At 33.2% G+C, this 22,335-nt stretch overlaps 1 protein-coding gene and 1 long non-coding RNA gene across 2 annotated transcripts; one reads left to right on the top strand and one right to left on the bottom strand.

Moving 5' to 3' along the window:
• Nucleotides 1–1,013: 1,013 nt before the first annotated feature.
• On the bottom strand, nt 1,014–3,835 carry LOC120214334 (scarecrow-like protein 22). The gene has a single exon (XM_039212256.1). It carries the CDS (start codon nt 3,289–3,291, stop codon nt 1,102–1,104), a length of 2,190 nt encoding a protein of 729 aa, XP_039068187.1. The 5' UTR covers nt 3,292–3,835; the 3' UTR covers nt 1,014–1,101.
• A 2,526-nt stretch (nt 3,836–6,361) lies between these two features.
• Nucleotides 6,362–7,618, top strand: LOC120214293. Its single transcript, XR_005524849.1, has 2 exons — nt 6,362–6,453; nt 7,487–7,618. It is a non-coding gene; the product is annotated as an uncharacterized LOC120214293 (long non-coding RNA).
• The last annotated feature ends 14,717 nt before the right edge of the window (nt 7,619–22,335 follow it).

The following is a 22,335-nucleotide window of genomic DNA, read 5'->3' as shown; positions in this document are numbered from 1 at the left end:
TTCAAGCAAAAAATGATTATTCTAATACTCAATTATTGTTTCTGCTAATGTTCAAAGCATAGAATCCGGGATACACAGAGTAAGTGTTGGATCGAATCGAATATTTTTTTTAAGTTGATAGAGTTAACGAATCCTATTTTATAACTAAATTTTATTAAAAAAAATCCGATTCAAGTTAACTCATTTGAATTTATGTTTAAATTCAATTATAAATATTTATAATGTTTTGATATTAATTGATTATAATTTAAACATCTTTATATAAACATATAGTATGATATAAATATGTATTTCTTCCTATTTTTTCATATGCGATGTATAAATATCGTATAGAGTTAAGAGACTTGAGTCTAACTTGAAAATCGATCAATAATTACTAAAACTATCGAGTTATTTGAATCCTATTTTATAACCCAATCCTTATTTGATGTTGAAATAAAGCCTAAATCCTCAATCTGAAGTAGGTTTTAACTTCCCAGTATTGAAGTCAATCATGGTAAATTAATTAGCTGATTGAAAAGGAATCCAAAACAGGTTACATTATCCAGTATCTCTGCAGTTCCATAGGGTCCTAAGGAAGTCCACAGATTGAGCAAATATACAAGAGTTTATGGGAGAAAGACGAGAAATACTGGAGAACATATACATGAGTTGCACAACATAGACTGTCAAGTGATTCATCACAGGACATCTTTAGTCACACTGATTGGTCTGGTCTGGTATGCGATGTTCATGGAGCAGTAAGACAATTTAATACCCATAAATATAAAAAAAAATCTGGAAAGTTGAATATGCAATTTTAGTCATCACTTGTTGTAAGAAAACAAAACAAAACAGCACCACCTTAACGAGAAGATAATACAGTTGCTCACTAAAAAAACCAACAAGATATCAGAATACATAGCATCAATATCAATATGTCCAAAACATTACGATAGTCAACAAGGAGAGGAGACTCGAAAGAAAGACAACAAGCATTTAGTCATAAAAGCAGCAGAATTTGTTAATTTGACTTAAGTCCTACTTCAGGATAGAGTTGATGGACTGTTAGTTGCTAAACGAAAAAAAGCTCCCCAGCCTGTTTGATGCTGCTACTCAGGTTCAGCATCTCCAAGCTGATGCTGAGATAAGATCCCTCTGCTGCCAGCAAAGCACAAGCGAAGTCCGGCGGTTCTCGACATGAAATCCCCTAGCTTGAGCGCTCTTTACTACACATTCTGCCTGAGTTACAGTGAAGTTACTGAATGTTACAGGGACAAAACCAGCTGAGGATAAAAGAGTCTTCAAAAGGGGCATTTTCTCAGGTGCATTCAGTCGCCCCAACACGGTGCTTTCAATTCGTGGCACAAGAAGGAACCTTTCAATCTTGTTGACAGCATCAGAAGTCAGCTTAATGGCATCAAGTGATTCTAATAGGTCTATATATGACTGAAACGCATGGACAATGTGCTGTGGGAATGGCAGATCATTTCTGTTGCACCCTTGGTCTAAAGACACCATGATTTTTGGGGAAAGCTGCTTCACAAAGTGCAGAAGATTGGGCAAAGCAGAGGGCTGGTTCGAAGAAGACCAAACTGGAAAATTCACAGCCATTGCCTCGTTTTGATTTGAATGAAACAAGGGCAAAGAGTAAGGGGTTTGAACTAAAGCATCGAAATTAAGCATCTCAAGCTCAAAACTTAAACCAATCTCATTAGCGAATTGTGTAAGATTGTCACGCATAAGCCCAAGCTCAATAGGATGGTGCGTTGAAGGTGAGGCAAAGGCAGTAATTCTCAATGAAGGAGCTCCTCTACTCCTCAAGGGAAGCTCCTGCATAAACGATGCCCACTGAACACCAAATCCAATATCAAAGTCCACAATGTGAATTCGATCAGCACCATCAAGAGCTTCAAGAAGAGCCTGGTTGCAGGTAAAATTTACAAATTGGATAACCGGAGAGACTTCAGAGAAGATCTTGTAAGCCCCCATTTTGAAGATAATGTCAAAAGGGGTTGGGCCCCTCGGTGGTGGCGGAGAGACAGAGTTATTCATGAGCAGTAATTGTAAAGCCTCCTTGAAGTAGAAAGCAGCCCTTTGAAGGGGCTTACCTACTGGAGACAGTTGGTGATTGAGCCGCGCCAATATCCGTTGCGCGTGAGAAAAATTCCCACTCCCTACAAACTCTGCAGCCATGTAAAGCAGTTCGAACAATGTGACTTGCTGTTGCTGGTGTAACTGGTTCAACTGCTGCTGCTGTTGAGCCATATCCTCTGCTGGACTCAACACTTCATCTTTTGCCACCATCGGCGGCTTCTGCTGAGGAACAAACTGGGAACCCTGAGGAAACCCTTGTTGTTGCAGCTGCTTTCTAGTAAACAATTCCTGGCCGGAATCAGAAAACGGGAGTTTTGGGATCTGAGAAGAAAATTCCAAGTTACCAGGATTGAGACGCTTTGGCAAAGGCTGAAGGAGGTGCTCTTCTTGAGGTAATGGCCAGGAAAAGTTTGGATTTTGAGGATGCCGTTCCTGATCCATGAAAACAAGTGGGCTAAAAATCTGTGGTTTCTCATCTTGGTTTTCAAGATACTGAGCAGGCTGCAGCTGCAGAGAAACGGGATGACCAGTATTGTTAGCTGGAGAAGTAAAAATCATATTTTGGATGTTTGTATTAAACCCAACAGTAGCACCTACAAACCCAGAACCAGGAACACCACCGAAACTCAGGGCAGCGCTTGAAATCACATTACCAATTGAGTCAAACCCAGGACCCTGGTCAACAACCCACGGCCCTGCATTGCCTTCAAAATCAAATCCCTGGTTAGTACCAGTAATCTCACTCTGAAGCAGCTGTTTGACACCCAAGGAATGGTCACCAGCGATCCAACGCAGAATCGAGTGGTCTTGACTCGGTGAGATGGCTGATTCTGACAGCATCGTTTCCCAATCTTCCAATCCCAGATTGCATCTTTGAGTACCTTCATGCCCCGGAGTAAGGCCTATTTCTCTAGGAACCGGTTGAAGAAGCGGATTCTTAGGTGGTGCTACGGTGGCCACTGTGGTGGTGGTGTTTTTGGCGGAATTACCTCCGCCGTCCGCATCGTAGGCACCGCCGTTGAAAGACGATGAGAGAGTGGATGCTGGTGTGGGTGGGCTTTGGCTTCTTCTCATATGAACAGAAATTGCTTCTTTTTCGTTGTTTGCAAAGGTAAAGCTATCACCTTCTTGCTGATTTATCCACTTGTCTTGCTGACAAATCGGACCAAAACCTCCGAGTTCTACAACACCATTAGCCTGTAATTCAAAGTGCATTTGTACTGTATGGAAACGAGAAGACAAATAAGCTGTTTTGGAAAATCAGAGATCAAGTTAAAGACAACATTTTCCCACCTACAAAGCAAGAGAAATAGATTATATATCTGGTTTCCTTCAAGATTTATCAAAACCACTCTAGCTTTCTTTGCATGCCATGAAATCAATCTCCAAACTAAAATGAAAAAAGACCCATTTTTATCTTGTTCTTTCTCTTCTTTTTGAACTCCATTCCTTTTCTTCTCTCCTCTGCTCAATCTTGCAACAATTCAATTTTTAACTCGACTCAACCTCTCTCTTCTGGGAAAACTTGTTCGGCTCGTTGTTTAAATGAGTTTTTTTTTTTTTTTTGATTTTGTATTCTACCCTTGTGTCATGGCAGTACTCTGTACCCTTCTCTGTTCTGCCATGGATGCGTGCATCACATTAAAAGGTAATAATTGCTTTCCCTCTTCTCCATTACTCTCTCCCTCTCAATATATTTTGTAGATTTTTTTTATTTTATTTTATACAGCCATGACCTATCCTTCCCCCTCTCCTGTCTACGCTTCTGTCTTAGTGTCGCCCCACCCTACAGTTTTGCCTCGTTTTAGAAGGGTTTATATTGTTAAAGTTCAAGGGACGACGAATTCACCATTAGGTAAAATAATAGAAAACAAATATATTATAGGGTAAACTAAACATTTAATAATTAAACTATCAATTTTGATCTATTTTAGTACCTAAACTTTTAATTTTTTTAAAAATCATACATAACGTTTAATTTTTGTTTCATTTTAATTTTCCACCGTTGAAAACATAACATGTTTAGTACACAAACTATTAGTTCTGGTCCATTTTAGTACCTAAACTTTCAATTTTCTAAAACGAACCAAAGCTGATAGTTTAGGTACTAAAACGAATCAAAACTGATAGTTTAGATATTAAACGCATAATTTATCATATATTATACAAAGTTGAATAACTATGGAAAAGTTAGACTAATATTAATATATATGGTAAAGTATACAAATAGTCTCTCGACTATGATAACACTTTATTGAGTCATTTTACTATTAAAAGTTAAAAAAATAGACCTTGACTATAGGGAATTACTTTGTTGATTCTCTTGCTATTAAAAGTTATAAAATGGTCACCTGACTATTTATTATGTTCCAAATTCATCATTTTTCGTTAAATTTTTTATAACAATCTGAGCTATACGTTAACCTGCTAAATGAGATATAATAAAATCTGATCTCATAATCTTAAATGACTATCATATTCCAGTCAACATCTTAACGTCTAACTTAGGTGACCGTTAATTTTTTAACAGAAAATGACGAGTTTGTAACATAATGAGTAGTGTAACAATTTTATAACTTTTAATAGTTGAGGGACTCAACAAAATAACTCCCTATAATCGGAGGACCATTTTGTAACATTTAATAGTCAAAAGACTTAATAAAGCAATATCTTATAATAGAGGGACCATTGTACTTTACCCTAATATTTATCATTTTCATGGCATTTTTATATTATTATTTTTAATTAAATAATAACCATTTATTGATTGAACATGTCATGTATAGAATACAATAGTAGATGTATGTATTTTGAGTAGACACGTGCTCATATTGAAATTCAAATTTTTTTATGTTAGTTGTTTATTTTATTAATAATATCTACCTTAAAATTTTATTTGTGTATGTTCCATACAAAAATTTCGATTTTTAATATATATGTGTTTACCCTGAAAAATACTTCTAGATCAAACACCGAGAGTTCATATATGCATTTTATAAATAGCATCTTTCAAGAGAGCTTATGATAGGATTTATCTTTCTTCAACGTTGTATGGTTTATTACTAAATAGGTACAACGATAAAATTAAATTCTAACGTTTGACAAAATAATATTTTAACTCGTATTCTTTTTTTAAGTAGTTTGATCCAACGTTTTATTTTGAGATAAAACTTTCTAATTAGACGAAAACTATTACTTAATTAACAGTTGATTCTTTTTACTAATTAGATAAGTCTATATGGACGTAACTGTTGACATGGCATATTTAGAATTAAGCAAGGAATTAATCACAACAAAGCATATATGATTTTACCAGCTTCATATGAGTAATTTATTTCTAAGATTTTATGTGTGGATCGGAGTTAATTAATAAAAAGATTATGATAATTCAAAGGAAAATCCATGATTTATGAATTTGAGTTTTTGGTGGCGTCGATCGGACTCATAGGGTACTAATAATGTTTTTTTTATTAATCTGGCTAATTTTTTAAAATATTATGTTGGAAAAAATAAATTACTCGAATAATATACAGATGTGAGATTATTTGTTATAATAAGGTAAATGCTACAATGACTATAGTAGACGTGTGGTAGTCCGGGTGATCTAGCCTATGTCGCATTACACTTTAGGCGTGTCCCTTGCCTAAGTCGCATTGTATTCTCAACAAGGCATAATAATAATTTATATTAATATTTTAGAAAAAATCACATAAGAAAATATAAAATTTAAAACTTAAAAGTTTATAAACATATGCATAAAATTTATAAGTTCAAATTATATAATCTAAAATTAAAATTTAAAATCATAAAAAATAAAATTTTAAATTACAAATTAAATTTATATTAGTTTGATATTAAAATAAATAATTTAAATGTTAAGGTGAAATATTTGGAAAAAAATATAGATCTAGAATGTTATGGTAAAATAATTTTGAAATTAAAAATGAAAATATAATATTAAAAAATAGCAATAAAAAAAACCGGATCGCTGAGTATCCAGTTAAGGTGTGACCTGGATCCGACCCGAAAACCCGCAAAAAATAATGGGCCGGATACTCGGCTGAAAAAATAAGGTATTTATCTCTAAAATGCTAGATAAGTTTGTATCGGGTGATGGAATCAACAAATCATATAATTCATATTTTTAAACACCCCAACTAATCCCAATTTATATTTTTTAACTGTAATATTTCCCTAATTTTACCCAGTTGCTTTTTAAAAGAAGTTGACTTTTTTTTCTTCATTCTTATTCTTATGCTTCGTTTTTTTTTCTGGGGGTAGTACGAGGCATTAGCTTGGGTGTGTGGAAGTTTGAGCTTCTTTGCGTCTTTGGGATTATTGGCTTGGTGGAATGATAAGGCCTCGAAGATTCCATTCGTGAGTTAAAATCTCTGACTTGATTGTTTGATTTTGCCTTAGTCTAATTCAATTTTCTTGGTAGTTATTGAATGCATTCTTGTAATATTAATGTTTGTACTTTGTAGCTTTGGAGGTGTTCTTGTATTTGTTTCAAAATGGGAAAATAGGAATGTAGGATACTGGTAAAACCAAATGGTATCATAGTGTCACTCTTGTCATCTGCTGAGGGATGCTAAACTTTATGTTCAAGTGAGTTATTATCCCAATATAGGGGGATACATTAACTACTCGCTTTAGGATGGAAGATATTTCGTTGTAGAAGACTCAGCCCCTTTTCTTCATCAATTGTTACAATTGAGAGGAAGAATTTTGCTCAGGTTCACAATATAAAGACCTTGTCCTTGGTTTTTCCTTGCTTTCTTCTCTGATGAATTGGTAAATGTTTACAAAAATGCATTTCCCCTCTTTGATGTATTGGATTGTTGAGGCAGCCTTGACAATTTGTTTCATGATTTTCAAGAAGCCCTTGTAGGATATCTTGACAATATATTAGCACTGCCATATCACTTGTATAGATATTTCAAAGTTCTTGGGAGTTGACGTTAGATATTTTATGGTAAAAGAATGGAAACGACTATTTACTTGTACAATTATAATTTTTTTCTTTTCATAATATACTCCAAAAACCTTATTGAGAGTTGAAATTGAGAAATTTAAACAATAATGTTTCAAATAGAAGAATTGAGGTTTCCTGTTTGCATATGGTTTAGTGATATCTGTTTGGAAGATTCCTTTACCACATCCTTCTTTTTATTTCATATGGCATTTTATTCCTTTTTTCACTGATACATCGATCATCATCTCATGTTGTGCATCATTAGTAGCTAAAACGTAAATAGAGAAGTAATCTACATTTCATTTGGTGTAAAGTTGTTGACACTGCTGCTTGCGAGAATTTAGTTTGTTACAGTGTGAAGGGTATGTTACTTGCTGGCATACAGCGAATGATATTTGTCATGCTGATTGATATCTATTCCCTACTGTTAAGCAGATGCCAAAGGTATATACATATGACAACCTGCGGGTGGAGCTTGGTGGAGAACCATCCGTAGATCCTCATGCAAGTAATATTAAGTTGTTTCGCTTGTGTCCTATGCTCTTTATTTGCTTACTTTTGGAACTTTAAATAATGGGCTCTTGGGGTTTGTTGCGTAAACAAATATTTTGAAATTTGAACAAATAACCCAGTGTGCTTTGATTAAGAAAAATCTTATTAGAAGATGCGTTGCCGATTTGTATCCTTTTCCTTTTGTAGTTTGGTGCCAAATTCTGCAGTAATTAGCATATGATGCATGGTTATAATGATTGTGTTGATCTTGAAAGCCATCCTGATTTCACCACCGCCCAACCTTACAAACGACCGGTTCCAAAATAATGCGAGATCGTACTTCATAGCATGCATTTTCCCTCTTTTTTTGCATCATAATAAGGTCAGTTTCTTTATTCTTTTTATTTTAAATTTGATCATTAATTTTTCAAAAAACGGTTAGATAATTGTTTCTCAATGAAAATCTCAACTAAAATGTCTTTTTACAGCATTGACATGACATCTCGTAAATATGTGCTCCATTATAATTTCATTATGAGGAATTTTTTAATTTGGTCATTGATTTAATAATTTTAGATTATACGGAAATAGCAATTTTATCAATATTAAGTATCTAAATAATGTCGCTATTTGCTCTGAACATATGATATTAACATTTGATAAGAGAAATTGACGTGATGGTTAAAAAATTAGTATATTTCTTCTTCATTGTTTATGTACTTTTATTATTTTAATCATATTTTTCTAATCAAGCCATATGTGTTATTATTTGATCAGGGGAATTTGATAACATTTTTTTTATTTAATTTAATAAATTTATATCGACTTAATACAAAAATAAGTGTTCAAACTATGCATCGAAAAACGTTTGTGTCTAAAGAATTTTTCGTTAAAAATAGGTGTATAATGTTTCAAATGTTATTGTCATCATTGTTTTTCGTCCAGGTGAGAAAAAAACTAGTACGACTTAGGGGTTAGCACCATAAAAATAGGGTGATTTTAATAAATATTTTATTTGACCAAAATATCGAGTTTTGGGGCATGCGAAAATTCAAAAATCAGGCTCGGGAGTCGGTTATACGTGGGGAAGGGTAACACCCCCACAGTGCCCATAAATTGGTACCTAGTTGATTATCCTATTTTGAAATTTGGAAATTTTGAGTTCAAACCTTATTTTATAAAAAAATTCACTATGAATGCACGATTGAAAATGATGTTGGATTATTTAAGCGAATAATATTAAACCCCTAGCATGAATGTGGGAGATCAATTATTATGCCCAATAATCGAACATTGCCTTGGAATTTTTGAAACATGACAGGGTTAACGAAAAGGATGTCGACCTACTTCAGGAATCACCAACAGCCACCCCTTGAGCATACTTACGGGAGATATACTATTGACTCCCTAATAAGTGAACATTGCCTTGTGTTTGAAAATACGAATGCAATCGATCAACCAATTAAAATAATCCTAATTATACTAGGTGAATTCATGAAGACTTCTCTTGATCTGTATTAAATTATGAAATTAAGGATCCTAGAGGACTAAACTTGAAAATGAGTGTCTAATATTAACCCTATCTGATTTTATTAACCAATTATTGGATCAGATAATTGATTTGAGCAATCGAACATTTTCTTGCGAAAACTCAAATCGAATCATCCCATAATTAAAGGACTAAGATGGTAAAAATATAAAGTATAGGGACTAAACTATAAAAGATTTAAAGTCTAAGGGCCTTAGTGTAAAAATCTAAAGTCTAGAGACCTAAGTGTAAAAATATAATCCTAGAGGTCTAAAAACGTAATTTAAGATTCTAGTTATTAATCGAATTAATTATTTTAATCAAAAAGTCAATTTGAATCCCTCAACATAAAAGAAGGGACCAAATTGGCAATTTCCCTATTCAAAGGAATAAAATGTGAAGAAACTAAATCTAAAGGATTAAAGACTTGAAATTAAAAATATTAACATACTAGTAAAAATAATTTACTTTTAAACTGACGAGAAATTACCTGAATGCTCGGACCTGGAAAAAATAAAAAAAATAAAGTTAGAATAATTATTAAATAATCTAATTAAAATAAATAGTTAAAAGAAAATAAGTTAAAGAAATAAAATAAATTAAAAGATTAAAACAATTTAAAATGAATATATATAATCGGTAATTGATTCGAATAACCTGAAAAGAAAAGAAAATATTAAAGTTAATAAGCTAATTTTAAATAAGGATAAAATTGAAATAAAATAAATAAAATCAATGACTAAATTGTAATTAAATAAATCAATTTCAGATTAGGGACTAAATTATAAATCGATAGAATACTTGGGGGTTAAAACCTAATAAAAGCAACAAATCAAAATAGTGATTAAATTGAAATAAAAATGAAATTAGACATGAAATATTGTAAATAAACATGAACTAAAAAGCAAAACATGGTAAAAGTGTAGTGACCTGTAAGCAAATAAACCAAAAATTAGTAATATAAAATAAAATGAAAAAATAACAAAATAAGTACAAAAGTTAAAATTAATTTAAGTAAATAACGGGAAACATGTGACCTCGGAGGAAAATCGAGTGACTGCGTGCAATTTGCCCCTTGGCTCCCAAAACGCACAGTCCGTTTCACCGAGTTTGGACATGTGCTAAACGTCACCGTTTTACAGAGCCTATAAATAGGCTATTTTTGCCCCTTTTTTTTCCTTATTTACATAATTCATCTCTTTCTCCTAAAAAAATCACTCTCCATTCTTTCTAACTCGTCCAGACGCGAGTGGTGGCACTGCCTTATAGGCCGTCACCGACCATCGTGTTGGTCGTCGTCGCTGGTGGCCAATGGCCACCAAATTTTCGGGAGGGCCTCGTCTCGACGCCGACTACACAAATCCGAGGATTGTTTTGCAAGGGACAACTCCAAACACTGTGAAGCAGGCCGACAACCCCTCGGCTTCCGAGGCTCATACCGTCTCCGTCCGCTGTCGGATCAACTCTATTTTTTAGTATGTTTTTACCGGCCCATTTCTTCTTTTGTGACCATTCGAATATGCGAACAGAGGTTCCAGTCGCCGACGAAGGGTTCCAATCAAGAGGTAAACTTCTTCATATCTGTTTTCTTTTTTCATTTAGTATTTTTATACTTTTTTTTCATGTTGGTTCAAGTAGAAATAATAAAAAAGGCTTGCTTTTTTTTTTGGTTTTTGTTTATGATATTTGGTTTTGTTCGAATGGAATCAAAATATAAAATGAAAAAAATAGATGCTGAAAATGAAGTTGTATATTGCTTTTTCCTTGAATCAGGAGAGCCCCCTTTACATTCATTTTGTTGGGTTTTATAGAACCCTATTACAAGAAAAAGATAAAAACATTTAATCCCTTTGTTTTTGTCTTCTTATCTTGCATGTGAGGCTGATGGGAATTTGCTGGAGATTGTGGTCGGTGGTTCAGGTATTGATTGGGTAAGGATGACAACAATGGGCAACAGATGTTACATGAATATTTCCTTTTTTGTATTGATTTTTTTGTATTTTTTTCTTCTAATTTTTGGCTTTTTATTTATTTTTTAATATAATAATAATATAATACAATAATAAGAATAATAAAAATAAAATAAATAAAAAATGGTGATTTTAGATGCTCTTCTTTGCTCATTGTTGTGGAAACGGGAATGAACCAAAGATATAAAACATAATTTTTTGCATTCGTTATTCTTTACGAGTTCTTCTCATTACGAACTCTTCGTTAATCTACCTTTTTGTGTGATGGATGATCCTAGGTTGAACAAGCTCTTCTCATTACAAACTTTATCGTCCTCGTTGGATGAGTTCTTCTTATTATGGACCCATTCGTCGGAAGAGTTCTCATTATGAACTCTTCATTTATCCATCTCCTTATGCAATAGACGATTACAGATTGAACAAGCTCTTCTCATTACGAACTTCTTCTCCATTGTTGATGAGTTATTCTCATTACGAACCCTTCTTCGGATGAGTTCTTCTCATTATGAACTATTCTTCCGAAATGTCGGTCTATCTCTTTGTGTGATGATGTGTCAAGTTCCGAACAAGTTCTTCTCATTATGAACTCATTATTCATTATTGGGTGAGTTTTTCTCATTAATAACCCTTCTTTAGAGATGTTTATTCATCTCTTTGTGTGACAGATGTGTCGAGTTCCGAACAAGTTCTTCTCATTATGAACTTATTCTTCCTCATTGGGTGAGTTCTTTTCATTATTAACCCTTATTAAGAAATATTGATCCATCTCCTTGTGTGACAGATGTGTCGGGTTTCGAACAAGTTCTTCTCATTATGAACTTCTCATTCCTCGTTGGATGAGTTCTTATTGCTACGAACCCTCTTTCTAAAATGTTAATATATCTCATTGTGTGATGGATGTGTCGATTTTCGAACAAGTTCTTCTCATTATGAACTTTTTCTTCCTCTTTGGATGAGTTCTTCCCATTATGAACCCTTCTTCTGAAATGTTGATGTGATGGATGCGCCGAGTTCTGAACAAGTTCTTCTCATTATGAACTTTTTCTTCCTCATTAGACAAGTTAATCTCATTACGAACCCTTCCTCAGAAATGTTTGGTCTATCCTCTCTTTGAAGAATTTTACGTGCAAAAGATTATCATGTGTCATTGATATGTATTTGAGGTACCCAAGGGTAATGAACCGAAGGTCCTGAATTCTTTGCTGAGATCCACTTTTTTTAAAGGTGAAAATATAGACCGAATCTTTGCTGAAACTCGTCTTCTTTTACACGAAATCATGAAATGAAATATTTGTTGATTTTTTGAATTCATGTAAAACATTTAAAGTTGATAGAAAGAATATGTGTGCTCATATTCCGCAAATGCCTGAATATGTATGATGTCATTTTAGCGCTGCAAATTCTGCTGACCATTTTAAATGCATCTTGCTCGAGAGTCTTATCGATGGCCCGAATGACTTAATCATCATGCTCAAACGACTTACTAGTGGTCCGCAGACTTACTAAGCAAGAAACTTTGGAAATCACATTTGTTTTTCAAAAATTTCAATTTTCAGAAAAGAATAAGAAACTTTGGAAATCATTTTCTTATTTTTTTTTTCAAAAATCATGTGAAAACATCCTGCCCAAAGGTCTTTTGGATGGCCCAAAGGACTTATCATCTTGCTCGAAAGACTTATAGATGACCGAAGGATTTAAGCATCATGCTCGAAAGACTTATTGATGACCCGAGTGACTTACTCTTCAAGAAACCCTTCAAAATCAAGCTTAATTTCTTAAAAACTTTTGAAACCATCATATTGGTTGAGTAATCGTCAAGAAACCTCTGAAAATCAGACTTAGCTTCTTAAAAACTCGTTTGAAGAAATCATAAAGAAACTTCTGAAAATCGGACTTAGTTTCTTTAAAATTCATTTGAAGACATCATGTCAAGAAACCTCTGAAAATCAGACTTGGTTTCTTTGAAAATTCATTTGAAAACCTCATCTCAATCAAAAACTTCTAAAAGTCAAACTTCGCTTCTTTAAAAGCTCATTTAAGAACATCATGTCAAGAAACCTCTGAAAATCAAACTTGTTTCTTTTAAAAATTCTTTTGAAACACCATGTTAATCTTCAAGAAACCTTTAAAAATCAGACTTAGTTTCTTTGAAAACTCATTTAAAAATACCATGTCGAGAAACCTCTAAAAATCAGACTTAGTTTCTTAAAAAAGTCACGTTAGTTGGGTAACATTCCTCACTTAAAAATTAAGACTGTTATGTGTATTGGGTTCCTCAATTCCCTCCATTTAAGGCTTGAATTATGATTTTACTTTTCTTTCTCTTATTTCCTTGGAAAATCTGTAAGAATTATGTATATATGTATAACAATATGAATGCACTTAAATGTATTTAAATGTAATTCATGACTTTCTTGTATGCAGAATGTTGATCATTATTCTTCTCGCATCAAATTGAAGGCCTCAGTCTTCATTCACTTGATCATATTTGAATGGATCCTGCCTCAATATCGACGCAACAACTTGCCAGCTCAGATTTGCAATCTTCTGGGAATCAACCTAATCTTCTGGTCTTTGTTTTCTGTCATTATTTTGGAGAAAATGATTTCTCTCTCGAATTCTTGTTATGATTAGGTTTATGGCCTTGATGCCATTTATGTCCCTGACTCAACCGATCAATCAAATATGTTTCTCAGGACTCGTCTTCCAACTGAAGCATGAATGGTCTTTTTTCTCAAGGTAAGCTCTTTTTGTTTTCATCTTTTGACCCTGACACTCCAAGTGGTGACACCCACCTTCATGTCCTTCTTGATCTCGAACTTGGTCTCCACATGATCGAGATTTTCTAGAAATGCCCTAATGTGGGACATTCGAGAGTCAATATTTGATTTTGAATGACTTGATCCTCGTTCCATTGGTCAATGACCACATGCTGTCATCTTGGGCAAACAGAAGTGCCTCCACATGTCTTCCTTGTTCTAGTCAAATAGTTTAGGGGAATTTCCTTTCTATGAGGTCTTAAAAACATATGGACACTTAAGAAGTGACCAATTTTTCTTTGATATGAATTGATATATCAGGAAATCTTGAGGTAAGCCATGCCCCTTCTTGTTCAATCAGTTGTATGCTTCTTGACTGATCATTGATGTTGACATTATCACAAAATTGTAAAGAGTTTCATTATTGGATCTTCTAATTTTCTAGCTTTGTTATTCAGAAATATGGGGACATCTTGATTGTTCCCCAATCGTTTGTATCTTTGCTTTGACTTCTGTTTGTGATATTGCTTCTTTGCTTGAGGCAAAATGAGCCTCGTCCACTTCAAGGACCTCTTTCTCGAGAGATTATCCTATTTGAAAATGTTTTTCTTCATCTTTTGTGAAAAAAAGTTTAATACATAAGTTTTTTTGAAAAATGCTGCCATTTTATTCAGGCTCACAATCAAAGCAAATTTCAAAGAAAGAGTTCATTGAATATCAAGTAAGTCAAATTCTCTTTTAATCTTTCAAAAAAGTATATCTATTTGACAAGTGTAAAGATTGATGATGATTTAAGACTTAGGTTGACTTGTGGAGGTAGAGTGTTTCAGGTTGATTTGAGGAGGTAATGTGTTTCAGGTTGGTTTTTTTGGTTAAGGTCTAGTTTTCTTGATTACGGTGTTTATTGATATGGTGAAGTAGCCATTATGCATATCTTCCAGAAATGTTCACTGGTTCCCAGCCCTCGTGAGCGCCTTTGGGTTGTGCACTACTTTATTAAGATATACATAAGATCATCTTCTGTGTAGTAGTTGTCAATCTTCGTATTTGAGTTGCCTTTTCAGGTTTTAAACTCGAATTCTCCTTTAGTTTCAAGACGTCATCTAAAATTTTATGTCTTGAACCCTCATTTTATTATTTTTCTCTATCATGCATTAAAGATTTTAAAAAACCATTTTCTGCAAATAAAATTAACCCTGAGGCGTTGAATGAAATCTGAAGATAGTCTTTCACTTAGAAATCCATGTATGATTAGAAGGACTTTTTAGGCACGTAACATATGTTAGGGCTCACGTTATGAAAGAAAGGGATAAATAGGCCCAAACAAGTGTTTAAGGGTGATCGAACCAATTATCAACTTGTGAAAACATCTTCAATCTTGCTCTGCTTGATTTGAATCTGGTTACATCGTTTCATTTTCTTCATTTTCCTACATCCCTCTAGACAACCAATTTTGGGTTTTCACCCTAGAGTTCATCTCCATCTCGCTATGCCATCGCATCCTTAATCTTCTAATTGAATCTGGATCTTCGAGCTAGTCATACTTGATTAAGCTTGTGGTTTAAGGATTATTGAGTCACTTATCTTGAAGTATTTGATCTATTTTCTTTCTTTTTTCTCTTTTCTTATTATTTTTTCTTCTTCATTTTTCTATATCTTCTATTTTCTCTCTGTGTTGTCAACTTTATTTGATCTTTGAGCGCTTTGTATTTGGTCTACCTTGTGGTATCTTGTTATTTCTCACTTTATTTCACTAGGACTTGCCTCTGTAACAAAATCCGGATTGATTACTTTCATTTTTGCAAGTATATTTCCTTTACCTTACCCCACGGTGTGATGGGTGATCCTTGGTTAAGGTTGAATAAGAAGAAAAATACTATATGCTCAAGTGGGGATAACAATGGATGTATACATATATAGGGATAAATGAAAGAAAGTTGTTCATCATTTCACACATGGAGGTCATTGTAAAAGAGGTACCCCAGGGGGATGAATATTTATGATTAACTTTATTCACATGAAAATAATTTCATTAATGCATTATAGAATTATTTTCTACTTCTTCTTCTTGCTACAAGTTTTCCCCAATTATCTGAGTTTTTTTTCTTTTAAAAACTTGATCTGAAATGCCCTATCTCGTTCTCTTGTAGAATGGTTCTATTACACTCAAACACCTTATACTTTATGCCTCCAGGTCTATCGAGGTTGGAGATAAATGTTGGTTCCGTGTTAGGAAGGGAAATGAGTGAATCTGAAGCCATCTATTTGGAAAAGGTAGTGTTAAGGAAAGATCAGGTCTGTCTAAGAAGGTAAAAGTACATGTTTGGTGGCCTTGGGAGGATAAGGGTATGACTTTAGAGATTCAAAGGGAGGTGATGTCGAGGTTTAATTTTTTGGTAATGACCACAAACCATGTAAGAAAACGAGTAAGGGTGTTCGGCTTTGGAGGGAACACGAAAGGTCTAATCTTACCACTTGTCAAATATCTATAATTAATGAAGTAGTAAAAGAACCTTTAATTCATTTGATATTCAAAGAATTACAAGATTAAACTTGATTTATTGCTCATAACCTTAGAAAATAACATAAGTTCAACCATCAAACTATTTTAAGAAAATAAACAAAAGAATAAAAACACGTTCAAACAGGACAATGTTAGTGCAATAAGGCTTCATGGTAGATGTAAGAACGTTTTCCTGATTAGCACAAGAATGTCTCATTACACGTTAGGTCAATGCCTCTGGGTCAAACAAATTCTGGACCTTTCTCTTCGGTGCCACACAGATCTCAATGATGTGCCTCAAACTTCAGACGGTGCTAACATCACGTCCATATCTCTCAATTCTTTTCTAGGTACGAATGAGGTAACTTCAATTTACCTAAAAACTTATATCACAAGATTCTTCGCGAGTTACTCCAGGATCCGTGATTAATGCACGTTGAGATGCAATGTATGATTTATATATGCAAATGCAAAGATGCACATACGAATGAAAAAATAGAGAAACGAGAATGTAATACCCCAAATTTTGAATTAAGGACTTTATTGAAAGAATTTAAAAATTTGGAGGATTTATTAGACTAAATGATAAAGATGAGAATGATTTGGATTAGTGAATTAGACTAAATTGTAACAAGGGATGGTTTAGAGGGTATTTTAGTCCTTTAAAGAAAAATAAATTTAAAATTATTATTTTATAAAACATAAAAGGTAAGGGAAAAAGGGGAAAATGGATATCAACCAAAAGCTCTTTCCTCTTCTTCTTCCTTTACTTGATAAGCTTCCTCCATAGCTCCCAAAGGTAAGTTTCAATTGATTAGTTTTTCTGGTTGATTATGGGTTTCTTTTACAACCTTAAGTAATATAGAAGCGTAAGGAAGCATTAAATGAGATTAAACCTAAGAAAGGGAAGAAATAGAGGGGATTTTATAAAATGGGTTTTTAAATGAGATGTTAATATAGAGTGTTTATGGATGTTTATTGGGAAATTTGACTTGTCAGAGAGGTATATAAGAGATTAGAAACATTGTATTAGATTGATAAAACATTAGGAAAAATGGTTTGATTTTTAGAATTTATTGTTCTTGGAAGATTTTAGATGTTTTAATAGACTAATTGAAGGAATGCTAGTATAAATACTTAAGGAAGAGTTTAATAGTATTGAATAGGGTAAATATAAATAAATTTGACCCCATTTGGGTGATTTTCAAGCTGAAAACTGGAAAATCTGGACAGGGGTATCGGTACTCCATAGAACAGTACCGATACCCTAGGCAAGAGTTAGGGTAAATTATATAAGAGGTATCGATACTGATTTAACCAATATCAGTACCCAAGCAATGGGGTATCGATACCATGGTAAGGGTATCGATACCAGTAAAAATATTGGATCTAAATTGGGTACCGATACCTAAGGGGGTATCGATACCATAACATAGGGGTATCGATATCATGGTGAGGGTATCGATACCAGGCTATATCGAAGCTAATTTCAGTATTGATACATTAAGGGGGTATCGATACCCTAATAGGGTAGTATCGATACCACAGAAGGGGTATCGATACCGAATGACCATAAATGTTAAGTTAGGGCTGATAATGTGGTAGAAAGTTAATAATAAATATTTTGATTAATGTTAAGTTATAATTGTTAGGAAACCTACTAACAATTGATATTATGCATGTCTTTAATGAATTTGGAATAGATCAAAAATAAGCTACAGGGTTGAGTAAGTCGAAAGGAAAGGGCCAAGTTCTGGAATAATCATCTTCTCATTTTGGATAGCTAAGCAAAGTGAGCCAGTGCGTACATTTAAATATGTACGTATATGTTACGATAGACCTATTTGTAAGATTTATTAATGTAAATTGGTGATTTCCAAAGGGCACTAAGTGTGCAAAATATAAGAAATCATACTAAGTGTATGAATTTCAGATAGGGCATTTCGTACGCTAAAATGTTAAGAAATCATACTAAGTGTATGAATTTTAGATAGGGCGTTTCGTACATTAAAATGTTACAAAATCATACTAAGTGTATGAATTTTAGATAGGGCGTTTCGTACGTTAAAATGTTAAGAAATCATACTAAGTGTATGAATTTCAGATAGGGAGTTTCGTACGCTAAAATGTTAAGAAATTCATACACTGCTAAAATGTTAAGAAATCATACTAAGTGTATGAATTTCAGATAGGGCATTTCGTACGCTAAAATGTTAAGAAATCATACTAAGTGTATGAATTTTAGATAGGGCGTTTCGTATACTAAAATGTTAAGAAATCATACTAAGTGTATGGATTTCAGATAGTAAGTTTCGTACGCTAAAATGTTAAGAAATCATACTAAGTGTACAAATTTCAGATAGGGTGTTTCGTACGCTAAAATGTTAAGAAATCATACTAAGTGTATGAATTTCAGATAGGGCGTTTCGTACGCTAAAATGTTAAGAAATCATACTAAGCGTATGAATTTCAGATAGGGCGTTTCGTATGCTAAAATGTTAAGAAATCATACTAAGTGTATGAATTTCAGATAGGCATTTTGTATGCTAAAATGTTAAGAAATCATACTAAGTGTATGCATTTTAGATAGGGTGTTTCGTACGCTAAAATGTTAAGAAATCATACTAAGTGTATGAATTTCAGATAGGGTTTCATACGTTAAAATGATAAGGAAATCATATTAAGTGTATGAATTTCCAGATAGGGCACTTCATGTGCTAAAATGATAAGAAATTCATACTAAGTGTATGAATTTTTGTATTCGAGATTTTGGGTGCTAAAGGACAAGAAATTCATACTATGTGTATGAATTTATGTATGAGAAACATAAGGGTATACACATAAGAACTACATAATAAAGAAATGGATCTTTATATTGGTACTGGGTATTCCAACCACATAGATTATACAAATGGTTGCGGAATAACGATATAAACACTACATGCACATCTTAATAAATGAACAGAAATAAGAAGTTGGTAAATTACCATGTGAGCACTAAGGGTACGAATTATAAGGTTTATAATAAATTAAAAGAGAGTTAATTGATATTAAACATAAGTATTAGAATATAAACTATTCCAAAATAAAAGAATAATGGTCTAACTGTGCAATTGGCAAAAAGGTATCAATTATGCCAGTTAGATAAAGGATTAAACACTGTTGAGTAAGAGAATAATGGAATTTTAATGTATTGTGATATGAGTGGGGCATAAGTGATATGAAGGGATAATATATATATATATAATGTATAACCACACATAATTGGTATGGAAGAATACCATAAATGAAATCAATAATAGTGTATAAAAGTATGAAAGGATATCATAGTGGAAATGGTATAATGGTGTATTATAAACATGATGGGATGCTATCAATGAAAATAAAGGTTTAAGACTAAAGAGATAAATGAGAGAAAAAATATAGAGGAAGATAGGTATGCAAGGCATACTAAAATACTTAAGATATTGTGAATGAAATACAATTTAGATGAGGAGGATCATAGAATCCTTAAGGAATATATGATTTAGTACAAATTAAATAAAAATAACATACTTATGTATACACAAAGGTTATTTTATAATATTATATCTCATATGTAAATAATTATGGTGTGTTGTTTCCACGTGAAGGTAAAAACGGAGATAAATTGAGTAAGGAGTGCAACAGTAGCAGTGGGTATCATTGGTTAAGGTTGACTCTCATCAGTAACGGTAGGACAATCTTATTCAATTTAAGAACTTAGTTGGTATATAATTAAACTATGGTAAAAATTTTGTAATGTAATTAAGTAAAGATTTGAGTATGTTGCTTTCAAAATATTCTATTTTGTGGTTAATCAAATTGAAACAAAATTTTACGGGTTTTCAAATGACAAATCTTTTTTTATTAAAGTGATGTGACATCCATATCTCATGTACAGAAGGTATACATGAGATGGGTGTTATAGAGAATGCAAAATACGAGATGCAAATGCAACAAAGGAACTGCACCCAAAAGTAACTATTCCTTGAAATATTATTGAGAAATCGATAATGTCTCGGTACACTAGGTAAGTGAAAATCTGGTAATCTTCAAGTTGTCCAACTCATGCGAGTGTTTGGGTATTATCGTCTTTCGTCAGATTTAGGCATATTGAAAACCTTCAAAGCTTCTACTTCGTCTTGTACTTTAAAAAATTTATTGAAATGGTTGGTGACCTTCAAATATTGGCTTCAGCATCAAATCTTCTTGAGTCCAACTTGTTACCTCAACAGATAGATGTCTGACTTGTCTCCTTAGTAGGTATCTATCTCTTGATGCTACTTGATCTACGTAGAGAATCTTCAAAATTCTATCTAACCCAGTGAAAGGCATTGTTGTGGGCATTGTTTTTTAAGAACTTTCTAAAATATCAATTATTTTAGGGATCAATACCTTTGAAGGATATGTCATGTTCATGCAAAAATACAACATAGAACAAGACAAGACATAATGAAATAAAGTTAGTAGAAACAAGACAAAAAGAATAAAGTTAGTTAAAATGATAATTCAAAGAAATGTAAGCTTTGCAAAAATAATTAAATACGACTCGAAGCTGAGACTGAAAAATAAAGCCTACAGAGGAAATTAAGAGTCCTAACTGCATGCGTCCTAGTTCTCCTAGGTTATCACATGGCTTTAGCGGGATAAGTTTACTAAATTCTCTACATGAAGTTTGGTTCTAGCAAAGGGTTCCCAAGCTGACCTTACAACCTGCTAAGGTTAACAAGGACTCTGATTCTAGCCCATTATAGACTTGCAAATCAGATTCAACTTAGGCGATCATACCACTTAAAGGGTATATTGGAACTGATATCCGGATAGACAACTTAGGATACTTTCCAGAGGTAATTTGTCAGACCCACACGAGGAAGCCCAATGCTCCCCATGAGGTGTGACGTTTCCCCTACTTAGGTAAATCGGGATTGAGCTCAGGTTTAGATCTATGATATGCAACAATCCTAAATATTCACAGAATGTAAACATTAACTAAAGAGAAAATCTATTTTTTTTGAAATAACATAATGAATTGTAAATTAAATAAATTCAAACTCAAACTTTCTAAATTCCAAATATAGGGTAATCAACTCGTGGCTTGACTCTCAATTTGTTTTAAAAAACAAAATGTCCCCAGCGGAGTTGCCAAGCCGTTGTCACTGTTTTTTTGCCCGGGTGGGAAAAACTAGTACGACTTAGTAGTTTTTCTTTGAAATATTTTAAAATATGAGGATTCACACCAACCATTTAAGGTGTGATTGAAACACCATAAAAATAGGGTGATTTTAATAAAACATTTTATTTGACCAAAATATCGAGTTTTGGGGCCTGCAAAATCTAGAAATCATGCTCGGGAGTCGGTTACACGTGGGGAAGGGTTAGCACCCCACAACGCCCATAAATTAGTACCTAGTTGATTACCTATTTTGAAATTTGGAAATTTTGAGTTCAAACATTATTTAATAAAAAAATCACTATGAATGCACAGTTGAAAAGGATGTTTGATTATTTAAACCAATAATATTAGCCCCTAGTATAAATGCGAGAGATCAATTATTATGCCCAATAATCAAACATTGCCTTGGAATTTTGAAAACATGATAGGGTTATTGAAAAGGATGTCTACCTACTTTGAGAATCACCAGTAGTTACCCCCTAAGCATACTTACGAGAGGTATACTATTGACTCCCTAATAAGTGAACATTACCTTGTGTTTGAAAATACGAATGTAGTCGATCAAACAGTTAAAATAATCCTAATTATACTAGGTGAATTCATTAAGGCGTCTCTTGATCTAAAGTATTAAATTATGAAATTAATTATCCTAGAGGACTAAACTTGAAAATAAGTATCTAATATTAACCATATCTGATTTTATTAACCAATTATTGGATCAGATAATTGATTTGAGCAATCGACCATTTTATTGCGAAAACTCAAATTGAATCATCCCCTAATTAAAGGACTAATATGGTAAAAATATAAAGTCTATGGACTAAATTGTGAAAGATCT

This window comes from Hibiscus syriacus, unplaced genomic scaffold, assembly GCF_006381635.1.
Source record: "Hibiscus syriacus cultivar Baekdansim isolate YM2019G1 unplaced genomic scaffold, ASM638163v2 tig00110057_pilon, whole genome shotgun sequence".
NCBI classification, from domain to species: domain Eukaryota; kingdom Viridiplantae; phylum Streptophyta; class Magnoliopsida; order Malvales; family Malvaceae; genus Hibiscus; species Hibiscus syriacus.
Note: the sequence above shows the minus strand (reverse complement) of the source record. Positions and strands in the feature narration are given on the sequence as shown.

Excerpts from the sequence above, each read along its gene's own strand:
- LOC120214334 (XM_039212256.1), bottom strand. The coding sequence starts at position 3,291 with ATGCACTTTGAATTACAGGCTAATGGTGTTGTAGAACTCGGAGGTTTT.